Source organism: Hipposideros armiger, unplaced genomic scaffold, assembly GCF_001890085.2.
Source record: "Hipposideros armiger isolate ML-2016 unplaced genomic scaffold, ASM189008v1 scaffold_5, whole genome shotgun sequence".
Taxonomy (NCBI): Eukaryota; Metazoa; Chordata; class Mammalia; order Chiroptera; family Hipposideridae; genus Hipposideros; species Hipposideros armiger.
Window position 1 is genome coordinate 5274347 of NW_017731355.1, and position 17658 is coordinate 5292004.

Genomic DNA, 17658 nt, shown 5'->3' on the forward strand with positions numbered 1-17658 from the left:
CAGCGACTCAGCACAGAGCAAAGACAGCCCTAGCCCTGACTCACACTTTAAATACTTGTTACCATTCCTCAGTGTGTGAGTGATGTCAACGACTGTACAAAGTTTGAGATGCCGTCAAATGAAAAATTTGAATAGCTGGTCTTAATGCTTCAAATTCTGGATTTTTAAAAATCTCTCTTGGGAAAATCTAAAAAGTTGCCAATATATTGGCTTGCTTTCCTTGGTAAGTTTAAATACTGCTGGGAAGAATGTATTTCATTAGCAACATGATCTTAGAGTTCAAACAAAGATTTTCATATTCAATAAATCCAAATTAGACAGGTACTGTTCTTTCCTGTGAACTGGGAGGAGTGTTTGCTTACAAATAAGGAAATCCTGAAGACAAAATAATAAAATGTTTATGTAATGATGTTCTATGAATCTAACTGTTTGAAAAACAGTGATCAATGTTATATATGCCAGAGACTTTTTAATGTAAAATCATTTATATGTAAACGAATCATTTCTCACTAAATATGATTAATGTTCTGACAATAGTGACTTTGATTTTGAAGCTGTCATTGGGAAGAACACAGAGCCCCCAGATGTGTACATAGAAGGCCCCCAAAAGTCAATTTCCCAGGTCTCTTTATCCTGACCTCCAAATTCTACCTACAACGTAAGCAATGTAATACACTTCTCATCCAAATGAATAAAAGGAGAAGTATTAATACATTCTGCATAGTTTAGCTTTGCTTGATTCCTGAAACAATATTAAATTTATTTTGTAAATCTCACATATACATTCTCATGCATATCCTATCTCGTTAAACGAACCAACAACAGAAATCTATTTTCTCTTGTATTTTACAAACCTTAATTTCTTGTCCTAATGAAATGTGCCTGGAATAAACGAAACCGCTGGGTTCCCTGAAACTCATCAACTTAAATAGATGCATATTGCCTGAATGTTTGCTTTCAGGTTTAGAAAACATATAACTTGTTAAAAACTGCAACATAAAATCTGAATTACAGATATTATAAAATCCTATCATACCATTTATCTTTCTAAAGCTGTAGAATCTTCCCTCTGCTAGATTCATTTAAAAGCTGTGTGTGTAACTCAGCTGTACTGATTCAGACCACTCTAATTTTTTTTTTTAAAAAGCCTTTTTATAAAGTTATTCTCTTAGTTACTTTCAAGTATGTCATACAGTATTATTAACTATAATCATCACGCTGTACATTAAATCCCCTAAACTTCCTCATCTTACATCTGGGAGTTTGTACTGTTTGACCAACAGCTCCCCATTCCCCCCATACCCTCACCCCAACCCCACTCTAGTCTGTTTCTATGATTTTAATTTTTTTTAGATTTCACATATAAATGATATCAGATGGTACTTATTTTTCTCTGCCTGGCTTATTTCACTTTAAAAAGCTTTTTTAAATTAAAAAAGGAATAAGTACTTATGCAAAATATTTCACAAATAAGGAAGTGTAAAGGAAAAAGAAAGGTTACTCCAGACTCAGGAACAAATCTGTCCTCAACTTCTATTCCAACGAAGCTTAGGAATAGAATGTGAAAAGCTCTACAATTTCCTAGTCATGTTACAAAACCCACAGTTTTCACAACAACACAGTCTCTGGCTTAATTTCTGTTACTTCCATGGAAGAGGGCAACCACTTTTCAAGCTCAGTTATAAGCTCAAAGCTAAAACCACGCTCTAGCCGAATGTCACACAACTGCTCCTTGTCTGCAGAGATTATTCTCTTTAAGAAAGGCCATTCTGATTTCATTCCAAAGTATTAAATTAATGTCTTGATGAGTTAACTGGAAATTGATTGTAAAACATGACATTTTATTCCAACTGGAACACATACTGCTAGGATCAATTATTTCAAGCCATGATACTTAGCTGACTGGTCAGATAAGATTTGTTTATCAATTCACTTCCACTTAAATCTAACCTGTAGAGTGCTAGGATAATTTTATACTTTAGGACATAAACCTCGGTGTTGCTTTTGCCAGGAACAAATCTGAGCCACTTTTCTACTGAAAACTCACCCCATGTGGAAACCTTGGGCCCTGCCCTTTCTTTTGATTATTGATATTTTAAGGGCAGTCATGTACACAAGCCAAGACGCTTCTCAATCTCATCTGATATTCACATAGTGCTGATATTCATACAGTAGCCGCAGGGAGAATTTTACTCCCTGCTACTGACACTCACCGATACGCCATTCAGCACTTTCAGTTTTAATATATACGAGAAAAGTTTTGGTCTGCCTGGTTGTCAGTGGAAGTCAGTACCGGCAAGATGGTACGGAAGCACCCTCAAGGCCTCCTTCTCGCTTCCTGGACCAACCCTTCCCATGTCCCTGCATCTGCACCCTTACTTTCTGAGTTCCTTCCTATGACAAGGATAAAACATTGCTGCTTCTATCCAAGACCAATCTCTTTACTGATGCTCGGGATCTCAGGGTCCCCGCTTCCCTGGACTCTGCTCCTGACATTTGCTCCCCATCCTGAATCATCAACGTCTCTCTTCAAACTGGATCACGCCATCAGCTATCACATTTTGGCGTTTCTCAAATGGTGACTCTGTGGGGTAAAGGACCAGTTTATTTGTTTTTTACCTTTCAACTTGCCACTGATACCTTTTTAAAAAATACCATACAAATGACTACTAGAAATATGATCATCTGCTTGGATGGCTATAACAGTTCCCAAGCGCCTCCTTCCTGTTTCCTACTCATCACACTGTGTACTGTCAGCAGACATTTTGGGGCTCTGCTGAGTACAGTTTGAGTAGCACTGCTCTAGACTAGTCTCTCATCTTCAAAAATGCTTTCCTTGGCCTGCAAGCAACCCTCAAGCTATAGCACCATTTCTCTGACTCACTGAACAACAATACTCTTGAAGAACCTGGCAGTAGTGACTACCGCCATTTCCTTACTCATCCCCTTAACCTCTCTCCTCAACCCTCTCCAATGGAGATTCTCTCCCCAAATGAGCGTCTCTCCTCACAGCTCTACTGAACCCACTCTCCCTGAGGTTTCTGGGACTTATTATCAGCCAGCATATCCGGCCACATTTGTACCTGGTATTACAATAATGAAACCCTTCCAGGCTAGTTGGTAAATAGCCCCTTTCCCTTCTCTTTTGACCTCTCCCTAGATAATCTCATCAAACCCTATTTATTCACCAGAAAGGCCTGATTTCCCCGCCCCCCCCCCCCAGCTTCAGACTCGCACACCCAATCTCCATTTGGATGTCTAGGAAGCACCTCAGATGTCACATGTTCCAAACAGAACACGTATCCCCCTCTAGCCCCTAGATTCCCTATGTCAATGACTGGCAGCCAATTTGTTCAAGCCAAACATCAATACCCAAGAATGATCCTTGATTCTTTATTTTCCTCCACACCCACATTTAACCTCGTGGAAATCCTGTCAACTCTACTTCCAAAAGACATCTTCCATCCTTCCACTTCCCCACTTCAGCTCCAGTTACTGCGAGCTCTTTCTTGGGTTGTGTTACCTCAGCCTCCCAACTGTTCTCCAGTTTTCACACTGGCCTCTTACATTCTCCTCTAGACTGTAGCTGGGGGTACCTTTTAAAAATACAAATCAGATTATACCTCTCTCTTGCTTAAAATCCTCCCAACAGCTTCTCCAAAACCCCTAAAATAAAACCCAAGTTCCTCACTTGGTCTGAAGGCTTTCCCTCTCCCGGCCTCTGCAAGGTCATCTCATGTCACCTCCCTCCTCCTTCACTTTGCTCCTGCCTCGGGGCCTTGGAACTCTGCAGGGAACACCTGCTTATCTGAGGTCTATTTGCCTCCTCTAGAATGCGGGCTCCATGAGAGGGAGGTCTTAGGTGCTCAAGAAATGAAACTGATGAACGGAGGATTGTGACAGTGAGCTGGAACCCTGTGACTCTCTCTCTCTCTCTCTCTCTCACACACACACACACACACACACACACACACACACACTCTTTAAGAAATAACTACTGAAAACATGTTGATATTCTTTAACATTTTTCTCAACTATATAGATGCTAATGTTACCATCTAAAACTACAAAAAGCCAACTGAATTAAAAACCAAACAAACAAAAACTAAAAACATAAGGTGCTGCAGCACCCAGGTTCAAAGCCACTGAAACTGAGAAATCAGAGGGGAAAAGCCGCACTGACAGTGGCTTTGGGACCTGGCCACTTTCCTTGTCCTCATGATCAAAATGTACCTGGCATTACACTTCACCTCAGGGACTCTGCAAGACATTTCATCATTACTGTTAATTCCTTTCATAAACTATTTCCTTCTCTATAGTTTACCGTATTTGCCGGCATATAAGACGATTTTTTGGCCCTGGAAAATATGCCTCCAAGTGGGGGGTCGTCTTATAAGCCAGGTACACTTCAGATAGACTGCCCATAGTGCTTGCCCCGTGCCATAGTGGCCTCCCGATGCCCGCCCACTTCATTCCACATACCGTTCAGGCATCAGCAGCGCTGCTGGGTGTATGCTCGGCTGTTATGCGATTTTGCTGTTATGCGATTTTACCACACTCGCAAAATCGCACACAGCCGACCATACACCCAGTATGATAGCGCAAAATCGCGAATTGCGATTTATGTATATGTTTGATTACATACAGCCTTGTGACAGTTTTCCTGCATGTCATAAGCATTTGAATATAAATATAAATGTTGAAATCAAATCTGATATTGTTTTACCTTTTATTTGGTGTGTGGACGGTGTGCGGAAGAGGGGGTAGTCTTATACGGCGAGTATATAACAAACTCTGTATTTTGAGTGGAAATGTTAGGGGGTCGTCTTATACGCCCAGTCGTCTTATACGCCGGCAAATACGGTACTTTTTCAAGAGCTACAATCTTTTCTTTTTCCTCTCTTTATCCCTACTCTAGAAAATAACTACTAACATCTTATTCTGACTATATTAACTCAGAGTTTTCTCACCCGTAATCCATCTCTTACGAGTAAATTCAGATCTAGTTTTGATGTTTTTTCTTCAGGCAGTAATATTTCTGAGTTCTAGGCCTACTATATGATTCCACTGTGGGAAATGCAGCCCAGGTCCTTTATGGGTTCATTCTAATGTTCTGATTTTAAATGCTCAATTTACCTAGAAATCATTTTAATGTGTAATGGCTAAATTGAACAGGTCTCAACACCAAGGTCCATACTTGAGAAATATAAATGTTGCAGTGCTTTTTGCTCTGTATTTTTATCAGTGGTAGGTGTTGGACATATAAACTTGTTAAAAGGAGGAAAAAGTTAAAACAAATCTTGATTTTTTTTTTCAGAGCCTTCTAAGAGTTGCTTAATTCTACTCTGCTTAGATTCTAATCTGACATTAATCCTCCAAAATTTCCAGTTAGTCTGTGAATGGAATGAGATTATTTTAGTAAAAATGGCAAATGGGTTATGTTTTCTTAATTAACCTATACATTCTTGTTGAAGCTTTATTTAAAGCAGTTGAGTTGGTACTATGTAGAGACTGTAGAACTCAGGAGACCGAAATCTTCTGCCACGAATGCCTTCTCTGTGCTTAGTTTAAGTTACCTTTCCTTTCAAAGACCCAGATTTCTCAGCTATGAAATTAAGAGGTTAGTATAATATCTGGTATTTCTCAGTGTGGTCCATGGACCTCCAAGGGCCTCCAATACCTTTTCAAGGGGCCAGGTCTCTGAAGACAAAACTGCTTTTATGATAACACAAAGATACTATTCACCTTTTCCTCTTGCTGACATGTGCTCTGATGGTGCCCAAACACTGATGTGCTTTAGCAGGAATCATAATGGCGGCACCAAACACACCAGTGGTCACTGTACTCTTCACCGCAATGCATGTGCAGTGAAAATGTAATGCCAGTTTCACTTAAGGATGCTTTGATGAAGCAGGAAAGAATGATTCATTTCATTACATCTGGGGTCTTTAATATCCTGCATGATGAAATGGGAAGTCTGCATCAAGTGCTCAGAAGCTCATTACACTATGGAGGTTCCTCCAAAAACTAACACTAAAACCACCATGTGATCAGCAACCCTACTTCTGGGTTTTACCCAAAAGCACTGAAATCAGGATCTTGACAAAATATTGGCACCCCACACCCCCATGTTCATTGCAACAGTGTTTACAATAGCCATGATATGAAAAAACCTAAATGTCAATAGGTGAATGGATAAAAGGAACTGCAGTACATATCTACAATGGAATATTATTCAGCCTTTAAAAGAAGGCAATTCTGCCACATGCGACAAGATGGATAAACCTAGAGAACATGACACTAAGTGAGATAAGCCAGTCACAGAAGGACAAATGCTGCATGATTCCACTCACATGAGGTATCTAAAATAATCAAATTCATAGAAACAGAGTAGACCAGTGGCTGCCAGAGGCTGGAGGAGGGGGAAATGGGGAGTTGTTGTTCAACAGGTATAAAGTTTCAGTCATACAGGTGCGTAAGTTCTAGAGATCTGCTGAACAACATTGTGCCTGTAGTTAAAAGTACTATATTGTGCACTTAATAATCTGTCAAGAGGGTCGACCGCATGTTAAATGTTTTTACCACAATAAAAAAAAGTAACAGAAGCTGAAATAAATCCGGCTCAATCTTTAATTCATTCTGCATTTGCTGAGATGAGAAGAAAATGAACGATGTGAGCAGAATGTGATTGTATAATAGTGAAGAATACACTATTTAAGTCACAATATGTCACTAAAGAATAGTAATGAAGTTACTTGTGTCATCACAGTAAGTTGTTGATTTTAAGTGGTAAAAAATGTACCACCAATAAATGTGAAATTTTCTTGATTCATTTTTTTTAATATTGAGAATCTTCCATGTAAAACAAAGTAAAAAAAAAAAAAAACCTTACAAATGGAAGATATATAATTTTGGAAAGTATTTTAAAAAAGGAATTATTATGAAGTCCCATAAAAATATCAACAGGGAAATATATGCATATACTTATCTAGGAAGAGATTTTCTTTGGTAGAACAAGAAGAAAAGACATTTAGAATATTACAAAATGAAATAGCACGAAAAGTAAAACCACTTATATTTTGTTTAAATGACAAAATGTTACTTTTGCGTTCAAACTGCACTTAAATTACTATGTTTATACCTATGGCTATTACGATAACTATGTATCTATCTATCTAGGATTGTTCAGTTTTTTTTTTCTTTTTATAAATAGCTAACACATGGTTCAAAAAAATCAAAAAGTGTGAAATGCAAAGCCTCATGATTTACAATTTGTTTACTTTTTTATTTTATTAGCTTTAATTTTAATTTTCTGTTGTTTTAAAGTACCAAATCTTGGATATATTAGTTCTTTTTAAATTAATTGATGATTTCTTTCCCCTTTATTACTTCCTTCCTCCTGCTTTCCTTTGATCTATTCTCTAGACTTTCCATTACATACCACTAAAACTATTCCTGAATCTGTCCTCTACTTTCTTATTGTCATTTTTTTTAAAAGAACTTTTTGAGATAAATGTTTAGTTCTTCAACTTCTTTCTCTCTTTCCTCGCCCCCACTTCCTTCCTGCCTATAAAACCATTTAAGTTTCTGCATTTCTTACGAGTATGATGTTGGTCACATCTCACGAGTTTGGCTCTATAATATTCCCATAGTTATTTTTAAAAAGGCCTGTAATTGTAGTTTTGATGTCATCTTTGATCCAAGTGTTATTTAGGAAGTATTTTGAACACACTGGCTTTTAAAAGTGGCTGACTATAAAAATTTTCATTCTGGGTATTAAAGTCTATTTTTATTGCATTGAGATCTGAGAATGTAGCCTTCATATATATATATATATATATATATATATATATATATATATATATATATATATATANNTATTTATTTATTTATATCAATTATTTTTAGAATTAAGTTTTTTCCTTAGTTTTTCAAAAACCAAATAGGAATAATTTTTATATTACCCTCACCTCTCTCCCCTTGGGCATCATCATAAGGCTAATATACTAGAAGTCCTGATTACATATCAAAATACAGAACTGAAGGAAAAATGTCCTACAATTTCCATTCCAAAAAGCAAGATGTTACCTGAAACATATCCGTGTCTTTATCATGTGTGTACTCGACCACCACAGTTTGATTCCTGGACAGAGTGAACGATATACTATGTTGACCTTTGCAGCTGATAGCCTAATAATGAAATAAAAAAATATAAAAATTCATTAAAATTTCATTTCAACAAATTAACCACAATTGTTTAAAGTTAAGAGACATTCTACCAGCAAAACCCAATACAAGCCAGCATTTTCCTAATAGTCAAAGCATGTCCTTGTCCTGTGTCCTGAATTACAGAGCAGACAATAGTCACAATTCTGGTTTTACCAAATAGTCTATCTTAATATGAATGATATTTTACTTACACTAAATCAAAGTTAATTTATTAGTTTGCAAGGCTTGATTTAAATTCCCAGAAGAATATATACTTTGTCTGTTAACTCAGTGACAGAATTTTTAGACTAATACGATTTATTTAAAATTTTAAAATCTATTTCACACTATAACAGGTAAGTTAATAATATTGTTATAGTATTTTTCCTATGAAATAGAGATTATAATCATAGTAAAAGAATCACTTAAAAAATTGTAAATGTTCTATAAGAATTTCTATGTAATAATGTACTTTTCTAGCCAATGATAATCATACTTATACTCTGTTCCACATGTCATTTAAATCTTATATAAGCAATTGCTTAACCCAGATATTTATTGAACTAATAAACAGGGCAACAAAGTTAGTTTTATCTTTTATATTTTTAGACTAAAGCTATAGTTTTTCACAGAATCTAGAAACCTATAATACAATATTGTTCTTATTTTCTCTATAATGATATATTTGAACACATCTTAAGATGTGGTTATTATACACTTTTAAATTTCCAAATTAACAAAGAAGTTTATTTAAATTGTACTCCAAATTATTTCAATTACATTTTATCTATTTTATTTTAACTTATCTTCATTTCCACTCTTTCACCTTAAGTATAATAAAACTATAGTAAGCCTATCCATGAGACATTTACTGAATGATGATACTGTATGAAGAGCAAAAAAGCTTTTGGAAGTACCTGGACATGTACAGCATTTTAATGAAAATGTCTGAACATTTATATTTTAATAATAGAATTGCTTAGAGTAATAAATAGTGCAACATTCGAAATCAAGTTTGAAGTTAGCCTGAATCATCTCATGGTTATTTAATCATCTTCCCTGACAAACTACATGATTGAACTGATGTTTTGTTGAAATGCTTCATTAAAATAATACAAGTATTAGAAAGAATAATAATTTATATATTTAATGTGGTCAGGAATCTAAAAAGCAGTTCTTAGACTCCTGAACTCCTATAACAAATATAATATTAAATTTTCATTGGTCTGAGTCAGATAAATTAAAAATGGTATTGATATGTGACATTTTTTAAAATCCAAATTAATACAGGACTATTTACAATTTAAGTGGATGTTTATTTATCTTGATAGTTAAGTGAAAAAAACCCACTTTAAGAAAAATAATTTTATTAAACTCAAACTTATAGAACTCATAACCAAGGAGTGATTATTTATATAGTAACTTATTTTAGGGCTCCTTAAAAAGTGTCTATTGCAATTGCAAATATTCAATTTACAAATACATTGACTCACACACAATTTTCTTGGCATACATTCCATAAAATAAGTATGTCTGCAGTTTGCCAATTACCTACAGAATAAGGAGTTAACAAGTGCCATAACAGAGCACCTTTTATTTATTTATTTATTTATTTATTTATTTATTTATTTATTTATTTATTTATTTATTTAAGCTGAGACATCCTGTCACCTGTTAGCAGCTTAGCGGCTGCTCAGCTTGGGCCGGGACTCGAACCGCTGTTGCTCAGAGCTCAAACTCTTGAGCGAGTTCTTAACCAACTGAGCCTCTCGGCTGGCCCTCTAACAGAGCACCTTTTAAAAAGTCACATATTTTTGTATGATGGGACCTTCTAAAGTACAATGTTTCTCAAACTGGCAGAGAGTTACCGGAACCCCTGGAGGTGTCTAGGAGAGCAGCCCTAAAGTGAAGTTTCTGATGCTTAAAGCATCTTACTTTAAAATTACTATAAATTTTCTATTCTACTCCACAACATGCTTGCAGTTTTAACATTTAAACATTTCTTCCAAATTTGCTGGGATGCTGGTGTCCCAGGAAGACTCATGGTACTCACCCCATGACCTGGCACAGCCCGGCCCCTCCCCCGCCAACTTCTGGTCACTCTGGGAAGCACCCAAAATAGCCATTTTATAGATCTTTAGTGGTTACTGGACCCAGATCTTCTAAGGTGTTTTATTCTTAAACTATTTTTGTGACCCAAACTATTATAAGCCTATGCAATACATAAAGGAGGCTATCTATAGGAAAAGCAGCACCATCCTGGGAAGTGCCCACAGCGAAGAAGAGCACAGAGATCTAGGTGGACCCCTGGCTGGCCACCCAAACAGGGAAGAAAGCCCAGGGCCTCTGAGGCCGGGAATGCCCAATCCAGGACACCTTGAATGTTGAGCCCATTAAAGAAAGTTTACAATTTCAAACTTCTGCCAGTTTTTTTTATGTGGCTAAATGTGACTCACCAGGGTTAGGAAAGGTAAATGCTTTTGGAGCTAGGAAAACGTTTTCTGAGACTTTTTGGTTCAGAAAGTCCCAGCTGAGGGCTACATTCTGGAAACTTCTGGATTTGGGGAAGATGGGGAAGTAGGGAAAGATTCTGCAGGAAGACAAGTTCCAGCAGGCGGTGAGTGGCTGTGAGCCAGCACACAAAGCACTCACTCCCCTGCAGCAGGGATGGCTGATGCCTGAGGTGCGATATTCACCTTTAAGTCCTGGCCATGATTTCTCTCTGTTAATGCTGAGCCAGGGGAGGAGGCCTGCCTGTAAGAGCCCTAAGTGCTGGCGCCCTGGGGCCCACACAGGCTGTACCTACAGCGAGGAGGAGCATGGTGACAAGTGGGCCTCAGAAGACTGGGCTTAAAGCCAGGCCTGGGGTTTGGATTAAAAGGTGGCAGTCAAAACCAGGACACCTAAGGCCACCACTGGGACCCTAGGAAATAAATGGAGAGATGCTGACTTCCCTTGATGACATGAATCAGGACTCACATAATCTTGTTTGCATATTAAAGTCTAGAGTGGGGCCAGGTTTGGGTGGTTGGGGGGAGTTAAGAGGTGAGTTTAAGCTAGACATCAGTTTTTATTTTCTTTCTGGAAGTATATAAGGCATTGGGCTTTTTATTTTGGTTAGAAGGTGGTAGAAGAGGATAAACGGGGTCAAATATATGGTGGTGGAAGGAGAACTGACTCTGGGTGGTGAATGCACAATGTGATATATAGATGATGTATTACAGAATTGTACACTTGAAACCTATGTAATTTTACTAACCATTGTCACCCCAATAAATTTTAATTAAAAAAAAGAAGTTATCAATTTTCAACAAGTGCTTTTTAACATTTAAAATATGACTTCCAGAAATATGACTTCTAGTAAATTACAGATTCATTGACTTGAGTCAATCACTTCAGGTATTATGGGAATAAAAATTTCCCCAAGGCACCAAGTTGCTTTGAAATCTATTTCTGAAATATCAGAGTTGGTAAGGTGTTCTCTTGGCACTCACTATTATTTAGTTCAAATACAATTACCGTAACATAATGTGATTTTACTACATTAACTCAAATTTGGAAATGAAACACTTTAAAATTGTAAGGTAAACCAGCCCAACTTGCTTGCCTGGTAGACAACACTGACTTCCCATATTCACTTTTCTATTATGATGAGAAGGCAAGGTTGCTGACTCCCTTTCATAACGCTAGAAGTGCTTCACAGGCAGACCGGGTCTTGTCTATCTTTCTATCCCCAGCCCTGAGGGCATTCAATGAATGACAGATGAATGAATGAACTGCTACAGACACAAGATGAGGTTTCGAGCTTCCTTCCCTGGGTCTTAACCCTCGTCATCCCTACTTTTCACCAGCAAAGGTACCAACTGTGACACGCTGAACTCCAATTTATTACACGTGAATTTTATCAAGTTAAAAATATCATGATTGGACAATTACAGATTAGATAATTACACATCCACAGAATAAAGGATTCTTTATCCAGCTGAGAAACTGGATATGCTGCAAGCTCAGATGTTCAAATCGGGCCCTTTCTGAGCCAAGACACTTTCTTTCTAGCTGAAGATCTATATATTTCTAGTTTTATCCTACTTGTATCACAGGCTTGGCTCTGCCATTCAGGGGAACAGTTGGAATTAGTTGTTCTGGTTAAACTTTAAATATTAGAGAGCTCTCTAAGCCTCCAGACTCTACAACAAACAAGGTTCATAATGTCTACAGCATTTTCTTCCTCTTACAAACCTGTATGTATACACACAAAGGCACTTAGAAAAAGATGTATAATGTGTAATGATACCAGGAAGGCAACTCTGCAGAGTGCATAATGGGATGGATATGCGTCTTTATGGCAGCCCAAGAGCTTTCATTCATATTTTAAAAGTATAGGGAAAGTAATCGAGTCTTTTATTTGTTAAAAAGCAGTGGGCTTAGCTCTCAATTACAAAGTAAAAGGGAAAAAGCCCACCGAAAAACTGGTTTCTAGAAAACACTAATTTATCTAGTTATGATTTAACCCATTTAATTCAAGCTCTATAAGGCTGCTAAGTGAGCCTTTAGCCACTGTGAGGAGAGAAAACAGAATTCCTCACTGTAGCAGACATTCTGGTTACCTACCTAATGCCTTTTTCTCACTGCTAGGAGGACTGGTTTCCCAGGAAAAAGCCTGAAAACACCATGATGAGCTCTCCCAGGAAGCTAGTGCATGGAAACATGACCCACTCCTGGCCAGAACAGAGCTCCTGATGGGAGACGCCAAGAGGGATTCTTTCTTTTCTCTATTAACACAAAAATCAATGTGCTGTTTGGAGGTGAGGTGGCCTTGCAATATGAGAGGAAGGTCAAAGACACTCTGAGAAGTGGACTGGATCCTGACATCTTTGAGCTGAACCAAATCTGAAACTACCTGCCCCAGACTTCGATAAGAAAAATGAGGGTTTTAGGCTGCCTTTGGTTGGGTATTTTGTTACATGTAGTGTAAAGCATTATTCAATTGTTTGGGCCAAACTTTTTACTCCTCCTGGGTTTCCTATCTCAGTTAATAGCACAACCACACTCCCAATCACCCTGACTTAAAAGCTTCGTGTCGTCTCAGAGCCCTCTCTTGCCACTGTTGTCCATATACAATTAGCATTATTAACATCGGACTTCATCTGCTGGTGAGCCAAAGCCAGGCTCACTGATTTGACTGCATTCGGGCAGAAATCAAATACAAAGTAGACCAAACCATGTGTAACATTTCGCTTTTTCTCCTTAAATACAAAGTAGTTGTTGGGCAATTGGTAATTACAAAGCTGACTTGTCCCCCAAAGGAGTTTTACCAGCAGTTCCTTGATAGCCCATTACGTTCTGCCTCGGAGATTGCTAAATGTAATCTAACTCACCTCCCTCGAAGCTGGGCTGCCCTTCATAACTTGCTTGACCAACAGAACGCAGCGGAAGTGACATGTGGGGCTTCGAGGCCAGGTCAGCGGAGGCTTGCAGCTTCCACTTGCCACCTCTGAACACTCGCCCTTGTAGTCCTGAGCCATCATGTAAAAAGCTCAGGCTACCAGGGGAGCCCCTGAAGACTGAAATGCCACGCAGAGAGAGGGAAGCCACAGAGAACCAAGACCCAGGCATGAGAGTGGAGGAGCCCTCTTGGAAATGAGTCCTCCAGTTCCGGCTGCCCCAGCATTTGCCGTGTGAATCAGAGACAAAATTATGAACAAAATCAAGTGGTGTTTGCTAAGCCACTACGTTTTAGAATAGTTAGCTACACAACTGGACCAGTTCTCAAGGCCTGTTTGTGCCAGAGCATTTTTTTCTGGTTTGTTAGTATTTATGATGACTCACATAGGACATTATGGTGGCTGTGTGCTCACCTGACCCATGCCCGAGGGCACAGGATAGGTATGCAAGGCACAGTTCTTTTCTACAGAACAGGGGCTGAGTTTCTAATGGAAGCTTCATGTGCTTCTGGATGGATGTATGTTAAGAGGTTTTCTGTGGCTACTCCAAGTATGTATTTTTACTGTGATAATCTTCAGTTGATGAATGACTGAGAGGTGAAGAAAATTTTATATTAGTATTTATAGATTAAAATATAAAAGGAATCTGTAAAGCATTCAAATCATTTTCAGGAGGGAAAGGCCACCAAGCATGTCACATGGGCAATTCTGAGTCCTTATATATTTGGAGCAGGTATAGAATGGGTACCAGGAAGAGTGGAGAAGAGGGTACCTAGTTATGTTAGAAGTTATGAAGTCAGAGTTTGGCAAATCACAGGTATTTTACACACCAGTGGGGCACGCCTTACTAAACTAGATTCCGCCTCATGTAAGGGAGCGTGTGTGTGTGAATATGAGTTGCAAATGAAATGAAATTCTTCTTCTTCAAACACACATCTAATTTTCCTATTACTGTGTCTTAGAACCAAATGACTCAAGGGTTTAACAATCCCTCTTGTCTAGGTGTCCTGGATGCTGATTATTACAGAACTGCGGTTTTGCTCCTGGGTTACAGTGTCTGACTAAATCAAATGAATGTATTTTTGGAAATAGCAGCACCCTGCATAGTTTCTCTCCTGTGTGAGTAGATAAAGTTAGTGTAGTTTTTGCCTCTCAAAAGAGAGGGCCAGGCACCTGGTGTGGCTTGTGCACTAAAGAAACCCTTACCAGATAAATCTCAGGCTTTTGCAGAGCTGCTCTGAAGAGCTCTGCCTCCTGGGTTGGAATGCGGTGGTGTTCTGTGATGCTGTTCCCTGCACAACTATCCTTCGGTTTCCAACAAAACATCTCAGAAAGAAGTCTGAGATGCTCTAGCAGCCCACCTGATGGGGACAGATCTAGGAAATGTCCTGTACACTCTACCTGGGGAGCCAGTGGCCCCTTTGTCTTTTGGATTCCACCAAGAAACATAGCACGGGCTTGTTTTCTCAACAGCTTTCTAAGTGATGTCCACAACTCAACACTCTTTAATAAGGCACAGTGGAGTGAGAACAGCCAATTACTCTGCATGTTTGAGGCAAGTTTATTTATTTATTTATTTATTTTTATTTATTTATTTTATTATTATTTTTTTTAGCTGAGCCATCCTGCTACCTGTTGGCAGCTCAGCGGCTGCTCAGCTCAGGCTGGACTCGAACCGCTGTTGCTCAGAGCTCAAACTCTTGAGCGAGCTCTTAACCAACTGAGCCACTCGGCCGGCCCTGAGGCAAGTTTATTTTCAGCCACTTTAACTGTTAATTCTCATTTGTAAGTTAATATTTCAGCCCATCCTACAAGTTAAATAAATAACTGCAAAACTACTGCTGCAGAAACGACCTGCTAAAATGGAAAGATAGCTACACTGGCCTCTCGCAGCCCTTCTGGTTACTAAATACACGCATTCTACGACAGCGTGCATTGCTACAGAAACAACATTCTGATTGGTATGGAAAAAAACAGAATAATGGAATCCGTTTGGGGGCAGGCATGAATGGGACCAATGAATCGAACCTTTTTAGTTCAAAAAACAAATTCTGATGTTTATGTTTATGGCAGAAATGTGCACATTTACAAGCAAATGAATGCGTTTGCTGTGAGCTGTGCAGCAGCTTGGAAATAACTGCTGAATAATTTTACTACATAGCACTGTGCACACTGTGAGGCTGGGTGGGTTTGGCTGGGGGAAGGGTACTCCTGGGAATTAGCATATACAGTTACATGAGAGCTGCCCTGTGAGGTCACTGGCAGCGCATGGCCTCAATGCACTTCCCACTGAGGATCCAGCACACGGCTGTACACCAGGCAATAGAAAGCATCCATGTCAGGTGGTTGTCTCAATGTGACGACCTGGCTTATCCTGCTGAACTCCAAGTTCATATGTACTTTAGGAAGGGAGGATAAAAGCATGTGTGGACATTGCAGAGATCAACTTGTGATGATGTCCAGTGGAGTCTGATACTGAGAAAACAACACCCTGGACCCCCACGTTGAATCCTAGTTCAGGCACTCACCAACTGTAGCCAAATCACGTAATCTCCCTGAGTCTTCAGTTATTATCCTGATATTTCATCAGCAGAGGGACCAACAGATTATATGGCTTTGTCTCTCCTCAAATACAAACCTGAAATTCGAGCACTGCTTCATGACCCCCCGGATTTACCAGCAGCTTCTTTTAGGCAATAACATGCGCTTTGGAAATTATTCTGTTTAGCTTTAAATATATGTGAGATATTGACTATATTAATTAGAGATACTCCCAGTATGACAAACATGTTTTTCCAGAACTAATGACTTTTATGTCAGCCTGACAAGTATAATTAGGCCATAAATTCTCAATCAGTCTGGTTCAAGCTGCTACAGAGGAGATGAGGTCTCTGCCATCCTTGTCAATTTATGTATAAAATATGTATGAGTGCTATTTCTAAAGAGAGGAGGTGGCTCAAGGAATTCATAATTGATTTTTGCATGAACACGTCTTTAAAATATTTTATCTTTTCAATACTCCATATTTCAAACAAGTGCCCAAACATAGAATCATAGCTATTATGAGAAAGTCACAAAATGCTAACTTGGATTTCATCAAAATCAATAGTGTTTCACACAATAAATAAATCAAAACGATAAGTCTATTTGTTAGAGGCAATGGCTTTGAACTTGGCATTGGGCCACTCCCATGCCTGTCTGGGATCGGCTCACTGAGCTATTTGATAAACCTTGGCAGAGAACCTACTACATGCACAGTGCTGGACGGGGCTGGGGCAGAGGCGGCCAGTCCAGCATACATAAGGGCAGAGAGGGTAAGAACATTTGAGGAGACCCCGTTTCTAATTTGGAGTGCCTCCTAATTCCACTAAAGCTGGATTTGGTTGGAGGCACTAGTCACAAGAGATGACCTGACTGAGATATAGTTCGGAAAATATGACACACTGAGCACTGCAATTGAAGAGTTGGGCAAGAGCATGTCCATGTACCGAGTGGAGATCTGTCCCCAGGAACTGTGCAACTTACACTGGATGAAAAGTTCCTCAAGAGCAGGAACTCCTGTCTTTTTAAATCAGCCTTCAATTCAGGCAGTACCTTGAATGGTTCACAGTATAGATCAGGCTGAATCCCCACTCTACCCACGACTGGCTGTGGGATTCTAGCAATTTACTGATGCACTCTGAGCCTCAGTGTTGCCATCTTACAGGCGCTGGTCCTGTGTCCAGGAAAGTCACTGCTGTCTAAGGCCAAAGATGCTGCAGCTACTTCTATATCTACCAAGTTTATCACAAAGTGCTGAACAAGTGAAAGGTTTAGATCCAAATTTGTATAGATTATTTCACTGTACTTTTAAAACCTAATAAGCTTAGGGTGTCAGATGGGCACTTGTCTTATTAGGGAGACCACTTCATGGACAGTATAGATGCCTGACCACTGCACTGTACACCTGAAGCTGAATAATACTTAATGTCAACTATAATTTATATATATATATATATATATATAT

The 17658-nt window shown here is 38.8% G+C and overlaps 1 protein-coding gene across 2 annotated transcripts in view; it reads right to left on the reverse strand.

Moving 5' to 3' along the window:
- Positions 1–17658, reverse strand: part of PELI2 (pellino E3 ubiquitin protein ligase family member 2) — a 161447-nt gene that overhangs the window by 13313 nt on the left and 130476 nt on the right. For both annotated transcript variants that reach the window (XM_019645033.1, XM_019645042.1), the window contains one exon: positions 8089–8190. In XM_019645033.1, the coding sequence (XP_019500578.1) occupies positions 8089–8190 (102 nt within the window). The remainder of the gene's footprint in view (positions 1–8088; positions 8191–17658) is intronic.